Raw genomic sequence first — 23,844 nt, forward strand, 5'->3', positions numbered from 1 at the left:
TTTAAAGACATCGTATCAATAAATACGCTATACTATCATACATTTATGCCGTAATCGCTTAATATAAAGCCGTAACTAAACCAGATTCGTAGTATGGACGTGTATCCCCGATTTTTGGGCATTTGAAAAACCTCCCTGGGTCACTTGAGACAGTCCGGTGCAAATTCCACACTTGAAGGGAATTAAAGTAAAAGTAGTGTATGTCAATAATCCTCATTTTGAGAAAAAGAAGATTTTACTGAATTGTTGTTATAGAGTCCCATGTTAAGAATTTTATAATTTCACTATCTAGTGGAGAATTATTGAAGCTGAGACTTGGTTCATTTCTTCTTTCTATAGATCAGCACTTCTAGATTGCATTTCTAAACTTAAGTCAGAATTGTTGAGAATTGACTTACACCACTCTGACTTCAACTCCCTAATTTAGTACGCTATCAGTGTACAAGATGTTCAAGAGTTTGCGTACAATTAAACTGCTGAAATACTCTCCTGGATGACTACCTTCAGGAAAAACGGACCTTCGAGAAGAGTAGTCCCTTAATATAATAGATGAAATAATTTGTATGTGAGCAAAAAATTGGTCCCTATTACGTAGGTGGATCAAATATAATCTCGATTTTCGTCCTGAAGGGTGTTAGTGGGTATTATTGGCAGGTGGTTTAGATGTCTATAGTGTCTCGCTTCTTTTTTTTACTGCAGCAACTCGTGTTTGCGCTATGAAACACGAAGAGCGAGCAAAAGGTTCATACGTCCGGTGCGCAACTCATAATTATAACATTTCTGGCTAAAAAGAAGGTATAAAACCTTCTGACAAACTCCCTAAATTTTGAAAGGGCTCTGTACACAGTTTAGGAAAGAAACACTCCAAAACTCGAGTGTATAATTGACATAAAATTTGTTAGCAAGACGGGTGTTCGGAAACGAGCCCTATCATGGACGAGCATCACTGCAGAAAACATTCGCGCTCATCGAAGCAGATGACCACAAGAAAAAAAAAATCAGAAATGGCATCAACAATTACTTAAATATTAGCTATGAGAGCCTCAATTCATCATTGAAAATAGCCTGGAGCAGTTTTCTGGGTACGCCTATGCACTGCTATATATATGCAACTGGAGAAGCTGACGAAACCGCAAGACGCCCAGGCTCTGTCGCATAAAGCAACGTAAGCACTTTGGCTCCCGGAGGGGGGGGGGGGGCATCTCCGGCAGAACCAAAAGTTATTGAAATATATATATGCAACTGGAAAACTGAAGGCGGTTCATTGGACAGCTCCGAAACGCCCTACCCACAGTCCAGATTTTTTCGCCTGCGACTGCATTACTTGAATCACTTGGAGATTACAGTGATTTAATGACGATGCAGGGATAGGGTAGCTTTTGCGCAATTGCTGCTCACCTCACCCCCTTCTTCGAGGCATTGATTAAAAAAATTTCAATTCTTTGGGAATAGCTAATGTGTTTCAATTTCTAAAGATTTTGTAACAAATATATAATGGTGCTTTTTTAATTCTTTGAATTATATATTATTGTAAAATAATTCCGATTTATACCTTATTTACACTCGTAAAAAGCGGCCTCTTTATACAGGTTTGTCCTTCGAAAAGTTTCACAAACAAAGTATCTATTCACAAAAGAAACTGGGTATATGGTCTGTAGACTAATAGAACATTTCACAATGCAGTGTGACATGTGATTTCTTACAAATGATAATCATAATCAACTATAAACCGAAAGGAACATCACTTGATTTACCCCCGCTCCCATTTAAATTGGGTTCATTACACGAAGGTAGCGAAGCGACTACGATTGTTACCGACTCAAAATAATTATCATCGTCATCTTCTCTTTCGTTAAAATATAATATTACACAGGTTGCATATTATATATGAACATTACACGATACAAAAAAAAATGTTTGTTTCTTCTCCGACAGCGACGTGGTTTACCAGAATGGATGAAAGAGAAGTTGGGTCTGGTCGAATACTACAAAAATTGTCCCCGTGACAACCTAAAAAGTGAGTTTTTTTTCCCCATATGCATACTGTAATATTTCAAAATGTAAAATCTTCAAAATAGTTTTTCCAAGTCAGGGGACGCAATTAACAGTAAGTTTAATTAGAATTTGATTTCGAGTCCGTTTCTGTGCCTATTGTGTAAATAAAGCATTGCGGTCCAGTGGGGGACACCCGCTCAGGTGAAGTGATGCCAACAGAACACCGCGTGCTGTTGGCATCACTTCGCCCGAGTGGCATGGGGGTAAGATGCTCGTCTACCATCGTGAATGTTGTTGTCAGGGTCCCGGGCTCGAACCCAAGGGAGGATATAAATAAGATATTTTCCCTAACGAACTCGAGGCGACCACCGATAGACAGTGCCTTCACTTCCAACCCATCTCACTAATGACAATAAATTGCAATATAGCGATATGGCCAGAGTTGGTGTTTGGTGAAGTAGTGGGGGACAGACGCTCATTATTGTAAGTCACACCACCATTACAAAAGTTGTGATGCTGCTTTTTTGCAATGGGTACATAGTGTTCTTGCCTGCAAAGTGTAGTAGAGGTATCTTTTCAACGCAACCAACAACACTCAATGCAACTCTCTTCCTGATCAACTGATTGTCTCAAACGGTAGAAGCCAAAATTTTGAGGAAATCGTGAATTTGTTAATATTTCAATTTATATAAACTATGTTTATATAAAACTTTCATTATCAGATTTTTAACCTGCTGGCGATAATGGAAAATGCTCTTACTAAGAGACTGTAATTTCAAGGTTTAAACAACTTGCAGTTCAGAAATACCTTGAATGTGATTTTGTCTTATCCAGAAATCCAGAAATACATGTCTGGCGTGACAAATCGTGTTTAGAAGGACCTATACGTTTCTGAATGGTTTCACGTGGATAGGGTTTCACGTGATTCAATATGCAAATACTATATTACCATAAAGAATTTTTTTTATAATATTCACCAAGGGTATATGCATGCAGGGCTGTCTTAAGGGCATCATAAGCCCCCGGGCTGAGTGATTTTTGTGAGGCCTCCTGCTTAGTAGAAATATCAACCTTTCAATTTGCATAAGTTATCCTGATTGATACAGATATGATTATTACTAGGCCCCCAGAACTGGGTGGGCTCATGCGTTAAGACGGCAGTGAGATCTACTTATATTTTCGTCAGAATTATATATTTTTTTCATTGAAGAGATGAAGTTATACAATCACCGGCTAAAGTTTTTGATCAGACACCCTACAAAATTCGACTGCCACAACACACTTCGGCGGTTTGGACAATGTATTTAAGCTTTTGATCTGGTTTGGTTAGAGAATTAATTTTTAGGTTTGTTTTAATTTGTGCTTCGAGATACTTGAAAGTTATCTGTAGCTGGTGTGCGCCTTTGGTTTATTTCGACAGGTCTATTTGCCTCTACACGGTTTTGAAGGTGGTCATTGCTGTAGTCTGCATAACTACGATTTCTTGGCTATCGTTTGCATTTATAAGCCATCTTCTTAGTCTGGAAACAAAAACATGGAATAGTATAGACATTCAAAAAAATGAACATAATTAGTCAATGCATAATATTTTTTAATAATGTGATCAGCACGTATTCCCAAGATACCTTTGACCTTTGAAGACCGGATACACCCCGCTTCCCATCTCAGAGAGATATCGAAGCGTTCCCGAAGGATGGGTGTATCCGGAAAGTTTTATTAAAAACAACGTACATGACCACCTCAGACGAAGGCAGCAAAATAAAATAATTTACATAAAAATTGATCGCCAACTTCTGAAGTCATATAACAAATAAATAAAATCTAAACAATCAACGCCAATGGGCAATCAAAATTATAAACGGGATTATAAGATGCTTGTGTATAGCCGTCCATCCCATAAGAATCCAGTAATCGTCAATTGATCGAATGATTGCCGATAATCTTGGTATATAAAATTTCGAATCACTGTGAATTAGCCGCAGATCATCATCGTCTAAGCCGCCAGTCGTTTCCCGAATCGTCACCGGGTGAACTGAGATCAGCACAATTCACTATATAGCCGAGTAAATAACACTTAATTCGTCCTTGCCATCGATGACTTGATTCGTCTCCTTGCATGTGAACTTGCTTCTGTTTTCCATTTATCGGTTACTTTTGTTGACGCCGACGTGGTCGAAGATCATATTTCCTCTTAAGATCAATCGCTGGGGCTCTTGCCGGTTTGAACTCGTCATCGCTCCCACCGCTCAGACGCGCACTTCCAGTCTTCTTAGTATGTATGCGATGTAAGTTGCTATCGAGGAACAATATAATCCACCGCACCCGAGCAAGGCCCATAGGGCTCTTCAAAACTCTTTTTTTGAAACACAGTCGACCGTTTTCGGGAATAGCACCAAAATGAAATTTTTTTGTATATGGGCAAGATGTCAGGTAATGCCATAAAGATCCAATCTCACCACACGCGCACATGGCGTTGTCCGACTTCTTGAAACGTTCTAGATACGTCGGTAATGGGCCGTGCTCAGTTATCATGATCACTTTCTCTCTAGACCAAATGGAACTATTCCAACGGACGTGTTTCTGTATCTTATAGGCATCTTTATGTGCATTCTTGTCCCATAGCTGTTGCCACTTTTGTAACAGGTCACTTTTTAGCACGTGTTTGATGTGACTGCGTGGTAGCAAGAGTTGTTCTTCCGTTGGGAGATTAAGAGCATCTTTGGCCAATCTGTCCGCAATTTCATTCCCCGCTATTCCTGCATGGCCTTTGACCCATTTGATACTGATAGACGGATGGTCGTATAAATGCTTGCGTATTCGCCGAGTATTTTCATGTGGAGTGCGCTGATCACGAATCGCATTAATACTAGACGCGCTGTCAGTATATATCGTCGTCTGCTGATTTTGCTTAATCGCCCATTCTACTGCAGCTAGTATGGCCAGAACCTCCGCCTGAAAGATACTGTTCCCTTGACGCAACCGTCGACTCCAAGCCTCTTCAACAGATCCTTCTGCATTCATAACTACGTATGCACAGGCAGTGGATGTCTCTGTTTTTGAGCCGTCCGTGAATATACTAATAGCTTCATCCGATGAGCATTGTTCCGTACCAGGCAGCGGAACTTGATTCTGGAACAAGTCCACACTGGGATGATGAAGCCAACTCCTATTGTTCCCTTCGTAGGCATCAGGTGTTATAAGAATTCCGTCCATCCAGACCTCCTTACCCAAATGCAGGATTGTAGATCGACGAGCGTCATATTCAACATATAGGCTGAGCGGAGGGTTTCCCGTAGCAGTATACAGAACATCATTGGCCGTAGTTCTGTATGCACCAGTTACATACAATAAGAACGGGCGTTGGGCAACATCTAGTAATTTACGGAGTCTCTGTGTCGGGTTTTTATACCAGATGGCGCTTGCGTATGAAATCTGCCGTTGTACAACCGATCTGTACAAAATGTTCCTAAATTTTTGGCGTATACCCCACTTTGGACCTGCTATGCGTCTCAATTTTTGCATGGTGTCTTGAGCCTTATCAATTTGTTTCGCCACATGCGTCGTGAATTTGAACTGATGGTCAATATGCACTCCAAGATATTTCATGCATTTAGATATTTGCAGTCGAACACCATTGATTCTTATGCAGGGACGTTTTTTCTTGGGGTGTGGCCATAGTAATTTAGTTTTAGTCACCTCCATGCTGAGACGATTATCGTCTAGCCATTTTGACAGTTCGTCAAACGCGGCATCCGCAGTGCTGCCAATGTCGTTGGGAGTTCTCGCCGAGATCACAAACACCAGATCATCGGCGAAAGCTTGGACATAGACATCCGGTCCCCAATTCTTTTTCAGCAGTGAGTCAAGCACGATAGACCATAGTAGCGGACCGCTGCATGAGCCTTGAGGACAGCCCATGGCCTGATGCTTTTCCGCGTCTCCTCCATCAGTTGGCATCACAACCGTTCGATCTTTTAGCATGTTCTCCACTATACAAATGAGATTGTAAGGAATTGGTAATTTTCGTACAGTATTGATTATTATCTCATGGCGGACCGAATCAAAAGCACCGCGAATGTCTATGGATACTATGGCCGTTACTTGACCTCGTCGATGTCTAGTCGTGATCTCTTCCATCAGTGATGCTATTGCTTTTTCTGCCGAGCCACCTGTACGAAATCCGAACTGTCTTGGGCTAAGCCAGTCTGCCTTCTCTAGATAGTAGGTGATCCGTTGCACCACCAATTTTTCTAGGACTTTACCCATTGTAGAGAGTAAACAGATGGGGCGATACGACTGCAGCACCCCTGGATCCCTATCTTTCTTCAGGAAAAGCAAGACCTTACCACGTTTGAAACACTTTGGGAACACCGACAACTTGACTAAACTATTGAAGATATCTGAGATAACATGACCATGGGCTGCGACTAGGGTTTTCAAAAGAGGAATATTTATGTTATCAATACCCGGAGCTCGTTTATTGTTCAGTCTTCTGACTATTTGATTGATCTCCGTATGAGTGAATGGTGGGTCCGTCATAATCATAGATGGCGTGTATGGAGTCAAATTTATAGTATCCGGGAGGTTCGGAAAAATCTCCTCCAATTGTGCTTGGGCCGCTTCCAGCATCGTGGCACCAGTATGTGGACCGTTGGACATCATTACCTGTGGTGGTAGACGCTTCGTTTTGAACATAGATTTGTATGCTTGTCCAAATGGGCGGCTTTCCTCTGTGCAAAAGGCAATCCAACTAGTCGTTTTTGCCTTGTTTACGGCCTTAATATGCCCTGCTCTGAATTTTCTAAACTCCATCCTCGCCTGTACTCTATCATCACCCTTGGCCTTAATGAAACGACGCTCTAGTTTACGAAGTTGCCTGCGTGAAGCTGCTAACTCATCAGTCCACCATTTCAAAGAAGCGGTAAGACGCGGTTGTGCATAGCCCAACACCTGGATACATCGTTCTTTCAGCCGCTGCATTGAGGCGTCAAAGCATGCATTAACCTGATCCTCGTCCAAAACCATATGAAGTTGTTCTTGGAGGTCCATGAAGATCTGCTCTGTAGCAGGCCTGATCTTTGCTAATCGTCTTGCGGTAGTTCTATACTTCGTAGGTTTTTGATATCTAGGCGTAATATTGAGTTGTAGATGGATATATTTGTGCGCACTATACGAATCTTCCGTACCTACTGACCAATCGGGACGCCTGTAAATATTTTCTGACGTTGTAAAAGTAAGATCTGGCCATCCTTTTGCGTCATAAAATTCGTAGGTAGGTCTTGTCCGTCTAGAATTAAACAGAAACAAGTTCCTGCCGGTGAGAAATTCCTGCATCGCGCGCCCTCTTGGATCCGTCTCTCGATAGCCCCACCACGAAGAATGACAATTTGCGTCCGCACAGAAGATAATGTCGATACCTGGTGCTGACTCGCAAAGATCATCCATCTCCTCTATGGCTTCGTCTACTTCTTCGTACGGAGAAATGTATACACTAGCAATTATAAGTTCACGTCCCGGCAGACTTATCTGAACAGCTACCAGGTGGCGGCCGATCTTGTACGTGGCCGGTCTAATATGAGTCGATGGGACCAATATAGCACTTTTGCATAGTTGCGCCGTCCACGACTGCCATGATTAAGTAAAAGACCTCTATTTTGCCATGGTTCTTGAAGTAGAACCACATCTACTGATTGTGCTCTTACGAAAGCCTCCATATGTTCGATACAGATCTTAGCTTTGTCTGCATTTAATTGAAGGAGACGAAGTCCGTGTCTTACTTGGTTGTTTTTTGCCGAATGTGACGTCATCAGTTTCGTGTTAATTCACTGCCTAGATTCAGGCCCATAGTTAGTAACTTACTGTTACACCTTTCTTTTCGACCATCACGCCTTACCAATCTCTGCGTCGCTGATTAAATAACTGGCGAGTCGACTGCAGACCTATTGTGAGGAGAAAACTGGGACATTCTCTGCTCCTCGACCTGTGGTCCGTGTTAAAGCGGAGGTCTTGCGCCATGTTCATGAGCACACAGTCAACACATCTGCCCGTTCTGTCCACATGAGTGTTGATCGGTTGAGTATACCCGGTCATCTGCATTCGTCTCGTCGATACGCCTCGTATATTTTGCCAGTTTCGATGGCGATGGCGTCCGAGTTCACGTGTGTCAACATATACCCGCCTTTCCTCACGTACTACTCCTTGTGAGAGATGGTATTTTCTTCGTCGTTGGTCTTGTCGAAAGTGTTCTCTCGCTGTACCCAGTGTGCTGTCCCTATAGTCGGAAGTCGGTCAGACGTAATGTGTTTCCGTCGGTGTGGTGGATAACTGTCACGCCCATGAGGATCATAATCAGACCTCCTGACATTTCTTTCAGCATCAAAATTGGGAGGGTTTGTGGCCTTCCTACTTGACGGCTGAGCCAACTGCTCTTCTGCGTGTTGTACCTGACTACGTCTATATACCTTGAAAGAGTCTAATTTCGCCGCACCGCTGCTAGTGTTGGTTAGGTAGCTCATTCGCTGGTGACGAGCCTGGGGGGTTTCTGTTGCGTAAGTGTTTTTGCCATGCCGACTATTTTTACTGCCCTGAAGTTCTTCTCTCAGTTGCTTACGGCTATGTGTTGTTGTTACGGTATCAGTCCCTTTTATAGTTCGGTCATAGTCTTCACATCGTTCAGCCCAGGAGAGTGGGTTGGATTGTCTCTTTTCGTTCACGTCATGCGATGAAATTACCTCGGCTTGTACATCTGATTCCACTGGGTTTGACAAGTGTAGCGAGGAGATGTCCACGCCCTTAGTCCTTTCAGGTGCAAGCCGCCTGCCCGATAATATTTGATATTTGGACCACTTTTGGCCACTGTCCACCATTTTTACAACTTCTGCCCACGTTCTCTTTAATCCGAGGGAGGAAGGTGACAACACTTTTTCAGCTGGAAGCGCAGTGCTATTCTTCAGTTGCTTATTCGAATGCAGTTGTGGCCAGGCGTCCACCTTTTCAATTTCTATCGAAGGACTGTTCGTTTGCCTAGACCTGTCAATTTTGGCTTTACGTTGTCTCTGAGGTTTGGGAGGTTCCCAAGGTAAAGTGGTTTCGTTGTTCCAGCTATCCTCAACGTAAAATATCGAGGTTGGCAGTTGAGAGGATACTGTCGTCGTTGGGCTAACACAGGCGTTCCTCTCTCGTGGGGCGTCTGGTCCCGTACCATTATATTCTGTATCACTTTGGGAAGCTACAACAAATTGAAAGTTCTGTTGCCGCTCGTCGGTGAGAAAATGATGAAAATGAAATGAAAATGATGAATATGAAAATGATTTCGTGATATTTTTTTTGAACATGATTATTTCGCATCTGAAAACCAAATTTTTATTTGTCATTTTTTTGCTTATAATGTTTTCAATATCTAATATGTTATTCACTACACCAGTGGATTCAAATCTCTTGAGTATTCCCTGGAAATGTGTGTAGAAAGATCGCGTATTCCCCGATATGAGCAAGAATCATGCGTTACGTACCTCATAACTCCCATGTAATCAACTGAAATACACGAGAGGCTCTTTCTCTTAGAAATACGTTGGTGCATAGAAAGCTTGCGGTCCCTAAAAATACGTTGGGGGCCAGCTTGCTCCTAACATGCATATCTATTAAAATGTATGAAAATCATGGATACCCCTTGAAATATGTATAAGTCTTCCCCTTACCCCTTTTAATGCGTCGCGTCTGAGGCTTGCACAACATTAGAAATACGAGGAAGGTGTGCATATCTTTACAAATACAAATACAACGCCACAACAGCCAAACTGCCCAGCGAGGTGGCTGACTTAAGAACAACATGGATCCCCGAGAATTTTTTTTTTTTTTTGAAGGCCCTACCTACTACTGCTATACCACACATGCACCCCGCCCACACACCCCTCCCCTCCCGCGGAACCCCCCAACGAATCGGTACATGCGGGAATGTGCGTGTAGTGAAACCTGACGTGAAGATTTTTGTTTCTCTGTAGTGCTTGTTATCAGTAGTACTGCCATCTGCCACCAGTTTTTCAAACTATGAGTGAAGTGTTATGATTGAATGATTTATCGTTGTAGGACTGTTGCTCTATGTGGCGAGACTTTTTAACGGGGAGATCGACTCGCATTTGCGCCTTGAAGTTGGGAACCACAGAAAACCAACTTCAGCCGACCACCACTGTGGGGTTCGAACCCGGATCCTCGCATCGCGAGTCCGTCACTATAACCACTCGACCACCACAGCGGCTGCCAATGCATGAGATGCTTGTTGAGCCCCAGAATTACACAGATGACATGCATACTCCTTGAGATGCATTAGAGGCTTTATTACCCAAATAGACGTACGCAGAATTTTTTCGGGGAGGGGGGGGGTTCAAAATTGTTTTCCTCTGGAGGGCGTGCATGTTTTCTCCTGCCAAATTACACAGTGACTGGAAGGGGCTGAAATTTCAGCTCGGGGGGGGGGGTGGTCTGTGCACGCCAATGATTACCTATAGAAATGCGTTAAAGGCATGACCACTTGAAGATGAATACAAGGCTACCCCCTGAGAATGTACGAAAGGCATACGCCCCATCTCATTTATTAGTTTCATAATTAATGTTTTGGAATTTTTTTATTACAATATTTCTTTTTTCCCCCGCTATTGCCAATTATGCTTTCTATCCCACTGAATTTCCTCGTCATATACCTCCAGAGATAACGAGTGTCCTGGCTTAGGAACCACTGTATTACACGACAGAAAACTGCACGAGCACTTATAAAAAAAGAGCATAGATTTTGCAAACTGTCCCAGTACCACCCAGTACCAAACCAATACAGTACACACTGGGCTGTAAATAGAGGGAGGCAAGTGGGGGTGGGGCAACTGCCCCGGATGTCAAAATTTAGGGGAGGGGCAATTTTAGTTGGGAACGAAAACACCGTTATAAAATTATCGAATTTTAAAGTTGCGGGGGCGGCAAAAATCCTGGTTATGGCCTTGAGTACACTCGCATACATTTTACATTCTTTCCACTAATGCTGATTAATTTGAGGCTGAAATTTTACTTTTCAGTGATCGAGAGACAAGCCGATTCGCATTACATCGAACCCCGTGGAACGATCAGGTCACCACCGGAGGTCGATAAAAATCATGTTGTCAATCAGCATCAAGGTAATTTTTAATGAATCATGTTTAATACTTTCAATGTGCCTAAAAAAAAACATACTTGACATGTAAAATAAAATTATTTTCCCAATGAAATATAATTCAAGCGTATTTGAAGAAAATATTTACAGAAATTGTCACGCTAAAAATCCACAAAGAAAATTGGTCAACATTTCGAAATTGAATTTTTCAAAAATTTCTAATAGAAATATTTGCGCAGGAAAACTTTTTCAGACAAGATCGTTACGGACGAACGGAAAAATAAATGGAGTTTGCCAGATAAAACTCGTTTTCCGCTTAAAGTTTTCCTAGAGAGCAAATACAGCTTTGGAGAGCTTTTATTAAAAGCAAACAGTCTTTTTTCCCATATTTTGAAGTAGAAATGCAGCGGAACCAGAGGAATCTTCCAATTGTAGCATTTGAAGCTTTGTTATGTATATTTTATCGTCATTTTAACAACTAAACTGAAGATATAATTCATTTGAGTATTCACCTTACCGATTCTCTTTGTTGGCATAATATAATAATATTTTCAATATGTATTAAATAAATAAATATATATATATATTAAATATTTTCAATACATATTGAAAATATTAAACATTTATATATATTAAATATTTTCAGTTATGAGTACAGAATTATATACAGCGTGTCTACATAATTGATTTTTACCTGTTCTGAGTCATCTGCAGCCGTAACTTTTCATGCAGCGAGCTATAAAACTCTGAGACCGTTTTAACCCTTTAAGCGGTTTTTAAAATTTTCCCGATCCGCATTATAACTGCCACAGTAGAAATCACTAAATCCTTTAGAAACTTCCTCCTATTTTCAAGAAGAATATTTTAGAATAGAAGGGCACAGAATGAATCAAACGAAATCGATGTTCTCTCTCAGCACCTGAGCATGAAACGGTACCATCACGCAGAAAGAATTGAAACGGGACAGAATTAATCGTGAGACATCTTGTTTAGGTATCCTGGCAGGACAGATTGAGGCCGAAGTCTTCAAAAATGAGCGTGTTTACTACTATTTAAACAAATAAACGTTTGCCAAAAAAGTTCGAAAATAATATTTTCTTCTAGATTCTTTTGTCATCTTTTACTTAAGTTGTTTCTAAAGCCGGGATTATACTATAAAAGTTTTGGAAAAGTTATAAAACTTGTTATAACTTAAAAAGTTATAAACCATAAAAGTTTATAAAACTTGAAAAATGCAGCCAATAAGCGCATCCGCTGCAACTCAGTGGGTTTTTTTTTTCTCAAGTTTTGTTAAAGGTCTTTTATCAGAGTAATCCCCTCCTAAGAGTCTATGCATTCCAAATGAATAGTTAGGTTATATGCTTGACTGTATATGAACATAGAACCCATATGCATTGAACCTGTATATTCATTCGATATTACTGTACAACTCGTATACAGTTGCTCCGACACCAGAACGTAAGAGTCTCGCGAACGAAAGCGTAGCTGCTGGTATAATAGCATTGCCATCGTGCGATAATTCTCCGACCGCATCAGAACACCCCCACCAGGAACAGGATCACCGCCGCGAGCAACAAGATCACCGGCAGTCGTCCATCGTTAACGTTACCGATGCTGGTCTCGATGCAAGTCGTTCGACGGTAGCTCAAAATAAAGATAGTGACGACGTCAGCAAACAACAGCAGCGGCAAGTTTTGAAAAACGATGACGAAGGTATTTTTTTTACTTCCATTCTACATCAGATGCCGGATAATTTAGGATGTATAGTTTATTCGAACAAACTCATCGAAAAAATAATATTTTAAAAGTTTTCTCGTGAATTTCGATTCAATAAGTTTCGCTTCAGATTCGAGGTGTTTTTTTTTTGTCAGATTTCAAGGAAACGGATATTTTCTGGATATCATGCTGAAGTGAACTCGGAAAGGGAAGTCATCTCGTCTCCGCCGGGACTCGAACCCTAAATTAGGAGGGCAGGGTCGTGTCTCCAGTGGTGTAGATGGTAGGAAGATTGTCCGGTATGCAAGAGGGCTTGGGCTGGAGTCCCGGTGGAAACAAGATGACTCTTCTTTCCGACTTCACCTCAGCGCATTATATCCAGAAAATATCTGTTCTCTAGATATCTTGGGCTGAGGAAAAAGCCGTCTATCTCACTGGTCTTTCAGATTGTTCATGTATGAATGACTAAACCCCTTTACGAAGCCATTGGAATAAATTCAATCTAGTTCTCTGTGTTTTCTTTGCTATCTCTTCGTCATCGCAAACCTTTTATCGTAACCCTATTGCCCCGTTCACATGAGAAATAAAAAAAAACTGGTTTAAAATCCGCTTCAAGACAAAGGGAAAAAAGTCGTCAAGCGGGTGCTAGAACTCCCAATGCTACCACAATATTTGCACATGTGAACGGGGGTTGTGAACCGAAGTTGTTCGCTATGAAAATCGCCACTCTTACGATGTGTCTGATACATGAAATGAATAGGATATCTGGATAATTATTCCGAGATGAACTTGGAAGAAAATTTTTCTCCACATCGGGAACTTATTAACTTCATGTATCTTTAGCCGCGCAAAAAAATCATCTATCTCTACTGATGCCGCCTGGAAGCCATTAACTGAGTTCAAGAGAAGCTGCAATGTCCCCTCCCCCCTATTCAGCAAGTCACGCTACTGTGTGTGGGTTTTTTTTCTTTTATTCAATTTAAAACAGCACACATAAATACATGAATACAAAATAAAATAAAGGCAACAGAACAAAAGACAAAACATACACTATGCAGCTCTTAGGGACCCATTTGGTCCGTCCTAGAGCAAGAAAATAGGTTATGAAGAAAAAAAGGATCGTCTCTCTATGGCAGGGGTTCTTAACCTATGAATCGCTGAGTCTTCCAAGATGGGTCGTTCAAATCCACTTGCAACCAGGAATTCTTCAGCTATGTGTTACGATCCAAACTTGATTCTCACGGGGCTTCCGAGAGAGGTAATTTAAATTCACTTGCAGCCATTGATTCTTGAGCTGTCTCAAGACCCAAACTTGATTCGCAGAAGCTTCCAAGAGAGGTCGCAGAATTACAGTCACTGCCAGAGATTCTTAAGTTATGAGCCACGGCCTAAACTTCACTCGCAGGGGGTGCTTCCTAAATGAGTCTTAAAGCTTTATTTATTTATTTACAATAACCCCAGAAGGCATGAAATGCACTTATACTGGAAGAAAAAAAAAAAAAAATAATAGTCAGTACGGGAAGCACTTCGCATACGGAGCCAGGTCGAAATCCCCAATAGTGGAAGCAAATCTTGCGTAGGAGGCACATACAAGTTCTGATGGAAGACTGTTCCATATTCTTGCCACACGGCATCTATATCCGTGGAAAAAGCAATCCCTTCTAGAAATTGGTATTCTTATTTGGAAGCGATGCCTACGTAGGTTAACTCGCCTGTCTATGATCTCAAAGAAAGGCTCTCTCGATGGTAGATAAACAATTTGGTGGACTAGTTTGTAGCACATCTTCAGATCTGCAGCGATTCTACGCCATTCAACCCAGTGTGTGTAAACCCAGAAATTGAAGTCTCTGGCAATAAGATAGACCGCTCATGCCAAGTATTCGTTTAGTAAACGACCTCTGTGGCTTTTCGAGGAGCTGTATGTCCTTGATTTTGTAAGGGCTCCATACTTGCGAACAGAACTCCAGAGTCGGGCGAACGTACACACAGAAAGCATATGACAACGTGTGCGCATCACACTTACGGTATGCCGTACGTAACATATATGAAATTCTATTAGCTTTGCAGACTATGGCATGATAATAATCAGTGAAATCCAGAATGCGGCTCATTGCAATACCTAAATCCACGCATGTATCCAATTGCTGTAACGTTTCATTACCTAGTTGGTAATATTCAGGATCGGTGCGTCTACCTAAATGCATTGATCCACTTTTTGATGATGAAATAGGTCAACTTCATTTACGGTCCAGTTATAAATGCACCTATTGGATCACTGGTCTCAGTAATTTCGAAAAACAAATAGTCCCATGGGTCGCGAAGCTGGTTCTATTGTTGATTTCGGGTCTCGGCTAGAAAAAGGTTAATAACCCCCAGCTCTCAATAGTATAATGGTCAGTGCGTTTGCCCAGTATGCAAGAAGTACTGGATTCGTTTCCCGTTGAAGGGAGAGACAAGTTCACCTCGACATGATATCCAGATATCCTATTGATTTCAACATCAACAAATTTTTCGACTTAAATTCTAGCAATTTTCATATCAGAGTTAATCGAATTTCCTCAGTTCAGACTTTCTTACTTTCTCTTATTTGTAGTCTTGATTGTTTGAGCACCAAGTGGTAAAAAACTGACTGACCCGTGTCATGCCAGTAGGAATGCAAATTTTGCACCATTGCCCCAATCTCGAAAACGCCATCTAAAGACGTCGTAGCCGCTAAATTATGTTAGTGATAAAATGAATATATATAATCTGAAATACCTCTGTGAAAAATATGTGTAACTGAATTTACTATATATATATAAATAATTCCTTAAATTTTCTACTTGCAGCCCAAAAAGTTAAGAACGTCTCGATGACGGTTCGCGGAGCAACTCAAGAAGGCGATCCTCGGCCATTTCTGGATATGCCTGCGTACGACGTACCCGATGAATCGGTGGATGATATCAGGATTTGCCAGTGCGGTTGCGTCATTAGGAGGAATCATATCTCCCGCAGGGATCCGGCAGTCGAACGACCAGGGTTTTACGTGTACTGCAGAGATGCTACTTATGGCGATTCCGCCTTTCGAAATGGTAAAATTTCTCCTTCACAATGATAATTTTGTCATTTCCCTAAAAGAAAAAAAAAATTATTATATGAGTGATATCTTATCAAACAAATCTTCAAATATTTCAAGAGTTAACTGTTTCACTGTCTGAAGAAATATGATAGATACTAGTTTTTTTTTTCAACCCTTTGCTGCGAGAATAGTCGGAGAAACGCTTCTATCTATGCGGGAGCGAATTTTTTTTTAATTTTTTAAAAAGATGACAATGAAACGCAGACGTTACAAAGTGAGTACAATTGAAAAAAGAAAAGTGGTGATACAATCACGGAAACTAAGATCGAACCCACTGTCATCCACACGTTAGTAATTGTAGGAAGACACTTCACCGCTGCACCAGCCCTTGTAAACTCATTCTTTACAATACAAGCAAGCCTGCCAAAAAATAGAAAAATTCAAACAAAAAGAAAAAAAAAACCCTAAAACGTACAATGATGTTCAAAAGTTTATAGCATATGTATGGTTTGTGTATAGATCACAGTTCCTCAAACTTTTTTTATTCATCACCTCCCCACCACCAGAAATTTTTTTCTCTCATCGCCTCTCTCCCTTTTTCTGAGCCATATCCTACATTGTGTCCGTAACTACACTGGCTCTAAATTAAGAGCATTTGCAGATTTGGTCGATTATCTCTAGAACTACTGTACCGATTTTAATGAAATTTGATATGTACATACATTGATACAATACAAAACAAATAACCATTCAATAATTGTAATACACACGCATGATCGGGCGTAACACTCGTTGGAGTCGGAAGGTATGAAACAGCAGCTGCAGAATAAACAAAAAAATGGGTTAATAGGGGGTATGGTCCCCTCTTACAGATATACAGGTCTCGCAGCGTGATTTCATACTTGAAATAAGGCAGTTTATCATTTCCTGAGGCAATTGGTCCCACTCGTTCAGCAACGCTGTTTTCATTCCCTGGATAACCATCCAGGTTCCCGGAGGGGGGTTGCGAGTTGCAATTGCCCTCCCCAGAGCGTCCCAGACATGCTCTATAGGGTAAAGGTCTGGAGATCTGACTGGCCAATCCATCCGGCGAATATCCTCAGTCTCTAGAAAATCGTCGAGCAGAAGAGTTCTATGTGGCCTCGCGTTATCGTCCATTAAAATGAACTCAGGGCCAACTGCACCCCTGAAAAGGCGAACATAGTGCTCCAAGACCTCATCCCTATACCTCACACCAGTCGCAGTGTCTCTTTCAAAGACATGGAGAGGTGTGCGGCCATCCAACATGATGTCTGCCCAGACCATTAAACCTCCTCCGCCATAATGGTCGATTTCGCGGACATTGGAGGGTAGGTAGCGGGTCCCTGGTTCTTTCCATATGAATATACGTCGAGAATCGGTGCTTAGACTGAACCGGGACTCATCAGTGAAGAGAACGGTCGCCCATGGATCCATACTCCAATCTCTATGCTCTCTGCACCATGATAAACGGATTCTCCTGTCCGTAGAAGTGAGCGGGTCTTTTTGCAAACAACCCGCTCTAATGAAGTCTTTTGGAAACAGCCACCCTTGATACACGGGTTCCTGTGGCTGCATACAAGTCACGAGAGAGCTGAGAAGCTGTAGCACTCCTGTTACGCCTCGCTATAATCAACAAATGGCGATCTTCTCTGGCCATTTGTCGTGGCTCTTGGACGACCTTGCCCAGGCTTTCTTTCGATGGATCCGGTATCCCGGAACTGTTTCCATAAGTTACACACGACGCTGGGCGTTAAATTGAACTCTCTACAAATCTGGACTTGAGATTGGCCTGCTTCTAGCCTCCCCACAATTCGCCACCTCATTCCATCATCTAAACGTTGGTGGTTACTCATTTTTACTGTTACAATTTGAAATTAACCGATTGCTGCAAAATAACACCTAGAAATTCGCCGAGGTGTGCTAGCGAACGAAATGCGTCTTAACTTACGCGCGCTTATAAAGCCTGTTTCTCTACTGGCTCCGCCTACACACACGTGTACGCTTACGTATTTTACAAGATTTGCATTTTTGTCTAGAAGCAGTGGTTTTACATTCAGTTCAGTTCTTTTCATGAAATTCGATAAAATATGCAAATTCTCTTAATTTATTTCACCAGTGTATTATCCTGACGCAGAGTGCGTTATTGCTCACTTTTGGAAACACTGGTGTAGATAAAGTGTTTTTGGTGATTTCCTGTCTGAATTGGTGATGGCGTGGCCATAGGGTATTCAGGAAGGGACATAAACAGGGGAATGTGCTCCTCCCCAATGCGATCAAAAATTGAAGAAATTTTTGAATAGTTTTGTGAAAGAAATTTTGAGATATCAACGGAAAACACCTCTGCATGCCATTTTCATCAATTTCTGTTGATTTAAATAATTTTTAAAATGGTTTGTAACTCAAAATTTCTCAGGAAGAGATATTTTTTTGCTCACCCTCCCCAGATCTTGCGTGTCTCCATACCAGAAAGTCGATCCTGCGTATGCCTCTAGACGTGATGGTTTGTGCATTATGCTTAACTTTTGGAACTCAAAGTATATACACATGTTATCTATACTTTGATTTTAGGAACTTGATCTTCAAAATAAATCATTTCAAATCATCACAGGATGATTGAGCAGGCTACTACGCTCGTGATCTGTGGATGGTGAGAGCTCTTTAAAGAAAGGTTCAGGGGAAAACGAATTGAGTTCGACAAGGTGACTCTAAATTGATGGGACAAACCGAAACTATTGATATGACACATGAAAAAAAAACATTTTTGATCATAGAACGTACGGTCGAATCACAGTAGCAGTAGTGCGTGATTTTTAGAGATTGCGTAATAGCACTTCACGAAACAAAAATATCATATTTTTCCGACGGATTTGCTGCAATAAATGCTATTAACCATTCAAGAGTACATATGTATCTTCGGACTGGATCAGAATTTGTTTTTACAGTCGAATCCCGTGATAACGAACGCCAAGAGACCGGAGGAATCACTTCGATAAAACGAAATTTCGTTATAAAGGAATTAAAGGTTACCTAGCATTTTTCCTATGTAAACTTATTTGAAAGATTAGAAAAGTGTCCATTAAAACGAGATTTTCACTATAGCGGTATTCGTTAAAACGGGATTCGACTGTATTATTGGTGCAAGAACAATCAAGCTTATGCTGCGCCAAACAATGATCAAGCGGTATAATGACTTGTGGTAGAATTTTCATTACCCAGGTTTAACCATGAGTAGGCCAACCTCATCACAACTTCCCCCCTCCCCCTTCCCATCCTGCACCCTCGAACGAATGATTGCACTTATTGCAGCAAATCCATCAGAAAAATAAAATATTTGCTTTTGGTGAAGTGACGTTGTGCACTCTCTAAAAACATCCTCTACCGCTTTTGCTGTTGTGATTCGATCACACATTCCAGGACTAAAAATCATTATTTCGGTGTTTTGTATCATCTCTTGAAGTTTGTCCCATGAATTTAGAATCATCCTGTATAACAGACAGTGAAACTCGCGACATATTATGCGATTGTAAGAAAAATAGCTTTGATGTTTTTTCAGCGAGTATGAGTTCTGACCTACGAGACCTTGAGTGCATGGACAGGACGGATACTGATGACCACTGTAAGCAGAGGCATTCTTTCAACGTGCATGATCGACCCCTGATCGAAACTCATGAGAGGTACGGAGGTGAAAGACTACATTTCAGCAGACACAAAAGAACCCGAAGCCTCAACCACCACGTTGGAAACGGTAAGAGAGTCTTCTTCGTGAAGTTTTCTTCTATCTCTTGGACACATCGTTTTCTGACCCTGTTGAATATCGCTTTTGTTGGCTACTTAATTTACACTACCAGAGAAGATTGCGAGACTCACACATTGATGAATAACATACTCATCTCGTACCGCTTACTCATTTCATATACACGTGTGTGTGTAATGCTGATGTTCAGTATGTTGTTAGCACATCAATGTGTGAATAAGAAATCGTCTCACAGTCCGCGGAATAGTGCCGCTGTGGTGGTCGAGTGGTCATATTGATGGGCTCGCAATACGAGGATCCCACCGTCTCTACAGTGGTGGTCGGCTGAAGTTGGTTTGCGTGGTTCCAAACTTCGAGGCGCAAATGCGAGCCCCGATGTCCGTTAAAATTTCTCGCCACAGAGAGCGACAGGCCTACAACGATACAATTATTCAATCATTACTCATAGCTAGAAAAATTGATGGCGGATGGCAGCACTACACATAACAAGCATCACACAGAAACAAACTTCACCTCAGGTTCACTACACCCACATTCGAAGATGGACCAATTCGTTGGATGTTCCTCAGAGGAATATGGACGAGGTGCGTGTGTGTTTTAGTAGTTGTTGTCCACGGAATAGTGAGCCCTTGTGTCACTCTTGAATTGTATACATATACACAGTCCGAAACATACTTATGATGATTTGTTCAATTCTAGGAGACGTGTTCTTCGAAAGAAGGTTCGAAGGCTCAAACTACGATTCTGAATCTATTTTCTCGGGCATCGGGAGAGTTTCTTGCTCTAACGTGACACATCAGCGTCCACAACAAAAGTACAGAAGCATGGATAACCTGGCGATGAACCATTCTTACAGTGAAGAGCTGAATAGAAGTATTAGGCGTCCCAAATACGACCGTGATTATGAAACTAATTGTTATGAAAAGCCTTCCTGGATACCGAGTGCACCAGGCAAGAAAAATTACATAACTAACGGCCGTAATCTAATGATTTTACGAACTACAGTATAAGTTAGGTAAATTTCTCTGGGTATATTTCAGATTCCACATACCGAAGGTCCGGAGTGGTGAAAAAGACGCCAGTGAGAACATCCAAGCAGGTATTCTCGACGCCATCGTTCAGAGAACGGGACGCATCAGCGGAGAAGCTTCGCCTGTCCGAATCAGACAGCGACTACCGCAAGTACGCCTTCCAGAAATACCGGCGTTACAGGAAAGAGGTCAACACGTCCAACAGAAGGAGGTTCGAAGGACGGTTCCAGAGCGTGGAAGAGCGCCGGCAATGCATCACGGCCCTCGTCCGGTTCGAGGAGAAATTCAAATTGTTCGCCAAGTCCAGGAGCCGGGACGCGGTCGGTCTGACGATATCCCTGCATAGCCATCTGTGCTGGCTCCGACTCGCTGGCATCTGCAACGACGACTTGTTCGAGGCCGTAGCGAGGCTCGCCTTCAAGAAAGAAGCCGGCGTCAAGACTGTGATAACCGTGCACAGTTACAAGGTGGTTCTGGCGGAAATGGCCAAGCTCTTGCACATCGATTACTATAGCATGTTAGTGAGGCTTTCGGAATACGTACAATCAGTGGAAAAATGATTCGATTTTATGTACATTATTTCTCAATTCTTTTTTTCGTTGTTATCTTCCTTCGACAGACTTGATATTCCTGTCGTTTCTAGATTTGGAAACACGAAAAGTAACAGTAATTTGGGAATGTAATAAAACCTCTGATATATATTGATTATGAACACAATCTTTTCTTTTCTTTCTCTGTACAGTCGACGCTCATTTCAACGACCTTGCATTATCGGGAGCTTTCCATTGTAACGACCGAGTTCGAGAAGTCTCTCGAATATCTTCCATATTCATCCCATGTTATTTTTCGTCTATTGCATGCAGGGCCGCAACTAGAAACGTAAATCAATTCTGTCGCTCCGAGCCGGTATTCATTCTGGCATTCAGCCTTCTCCTCATGCCCGTAATTTGCGATGTGGAAAGAGCAGAGGCCGATTTAAATTTTTTCCGCCTGTGGGATACTCGAATTTTACCGCCCTTCTCCATTCTAGTCTAATTTTCTTGACTACTCCTTCTTCAAATTTTCTGTCCTCGGCTAAAGTTCACTTGGTTTTGCCCCCTTTTTTTAAATATACGCCGCTGTCTGCAAGTCTCCTCATTCCTCCTAATTCACCGATCTGTTCTATTACCCACTTGCCCCCTCCCAGTTACATGCCTGTATTTCTAAGCCTCTCTTTTGGTAGCTCACTGACCCGTTACCTTGTTCTCTAGGTCACTCTTTTGGTCAGTTCTATGCTCACATCCGCTCTATATCAGATTTGATTGATTATTCGCCATACACCCCAGGTCACTTTTGATTATTCCCATACGCTCTTGGTCAGTGCTTTGGCCATTCACATGATTGCACAGGCTCTATAGGTCACTCTTTTGCTGATTCGTCACGTGCATGCACTCTTTTGTACACTCAAATGCTTGCAAACTCTCTAGATCCCTCACTGACCTATCTCTCGCTCTCTGACAAAGGTGAATTTATGATGGGCTAGAAAAAATTTGCCGCCCCCGAACTTGCTACCTTGGGCTATGGCACGCCAAGTCCCCCCTAAATACGCCACTGGAAAAGAGTAAACTCAACGCCCTTCCTCGCCCAACACCCGGGGCAAGAGACCTTCCTGCCCTCCCTTAGTAGAGGACATGAATGCATGTACAGTCGACGCTTGTAATTACGACCGCGCCATCGTTACACGAATACGTACTTTGAATCGAAAGTTTAAGAAAAAGCGTAAGATTCTTAAGAGAATTCCACATTTGAAAAAAAACAAATGGTAGTCATTTTGTTATACGTGTTACTGTCAAAGCCCGAAATCTACCAGTTTGCGGAATGACCGATTTCGTTGAATATTGACCGGCTAATTTCCGAATTTCGGTCTTTGGCCAAGCAGTTCGCGAGGGCCGGAGATCCCTGGCTGAAATTAGATAACAAAAGACATGATTCGAGGTGATCGCCAAATTGGCGTATTTTTTCGTGATAAACATGCCTACGTTAGCTATGGCAACTCACCAAAACGCAGTCATGATGCGGTTATAATTTTATTTTCAAAATTTGACAGAAAAAAATGTCTTTTTTAAATAAATAGTATTTCTCTCAAATTTTTCTTTTTTCTCTTTCGCCACATGGAGTTAATCCAATACTATATGTAGCTCTGTGTCACACGTTGGCAATGAATAAAAAATGGATATGGCGCCGATAGGACCGTCTTACATCAGCACATCGAACTTCAGTAATGATCTACGGCCACTCCTCGGGCTTTCGCCGAATTGGCCAACCAAAGTCCGAATCATTTCTGAAAATCAGACGTTGGTTAAACTTCTCGGCTAGTTCGCGAATCGAACGCACTTTGGGCTTTGGCAGCAACATGTATAATGTAAGCAGTTGTAATGAAAATGTATCAGAGTTTTTACGATATACTGTAATAATAAAATTAATAATTCTTTCAACAATTTCATACACGCATAAAATAAGTTAATTTCTATCTCATTTTTTCAGTACAGTGACTATTCATACACATGTAATTCAATGTACAATGGCATTGCTATTGTTTCAGACAGCCCCGTTGGAATAAATTTAAACAAGAAAGTGCTGGTTTTTCGCATGAAAACATAAGTCCTCTTGTCTGTCTTCGTTTATCTGAAAGAAAGTGGTACATTATGAATGCCTAACGGACGGCATGTCCTGATGCCGTGGCCAGGACCATCCATACCCTTTCTTCTTCGATACGGATTCTGAGAAACCCCCGACCTCGAGAAATTTCGCGGCCTGTCATGAAACAGTCACACGCAGGTACTTATCAGACACCCTATCGTATCTTTCGCCATTATGAAAAGATTACATCAGAATCTATAATATAAGAGTCCCTTCTAGTCTATTTCTCTACGAAACAGGGCAGGATAGAGTTCGGATACCATGTGGATAAAAACCACATGGTAAGTAAAAAAGTTGGGACTTGTACAGGTCGTTGAAAAAATGGAACGACAGCAATGATGCATGGTCATTACAACAAGCGTCGACTGTATGATAACCCTGAAGATAATTTAATCCAATACCACAATAATTCATTTTTTATCGCCCCCTGGCGAAGTTAACTCGTATCATCTTA

At 41.7% G+C, this 23,844-nt stretch overlaps 1 protein-coding gene across 1 annotated transcript in view; it reads left to right on the top strand.

The window, feature by feature from the left end:
• The window catches only part of LOC149075446 (uncharacterized), a 33,732-nt gene extending 12,461 nt beyond the window's left edge, over positions 1–21,271 (top strand). Inside the window, exons 3-9 of the mRNA XM_089245415.1 lie at positions 1,936–2,017; positions 11,058–11,156; positions 12,572–12,844; positions 15,676–15,918; positions 19,480–19,671; positions 20,380–20,631; positions 20,721–21,271. Of these exons, the coding sequence (XP_089101541.1) occupies positions 1,957–2,017; positions 11,058–11,156; positions 12,572–12,844; positions 15,676–15,918; positions 19,480–19,671; positions 20,380–20,631; positions 20,721–21,271 (1,671 nt within the window). The 5' untranslated portion in view covers positions 1,936–1,956. The remainder of the gene's footprint in view (positions 1–1,935; positions 2,018–11,057; positions 11,157–12,571; positions 12,845–15,675; positions 15,919–19,479; positions 19,672–20,379; positions 20,632–20,720) is intronic.
• Positions 21,272–23,844: the final 2,573 nt, after the last annotated feature.

This window comes from Pholcus phalangioides, unplaced genomic scaffold (assembly GCF_987345545.1).
Source record: "Pholcus phalangioides strain wild (caught in Gottingen) unplaced genomic scaffold, Ppha-v1.0 ptg000015l_1, whole genome shotgun sequence".
Taxonomy (NCBI): Eukaryota; Metazoa; Arthropoda; class Arachnida; order Araneae; family Pholcidae; genus Pholcus; species Pholcus phalangioides.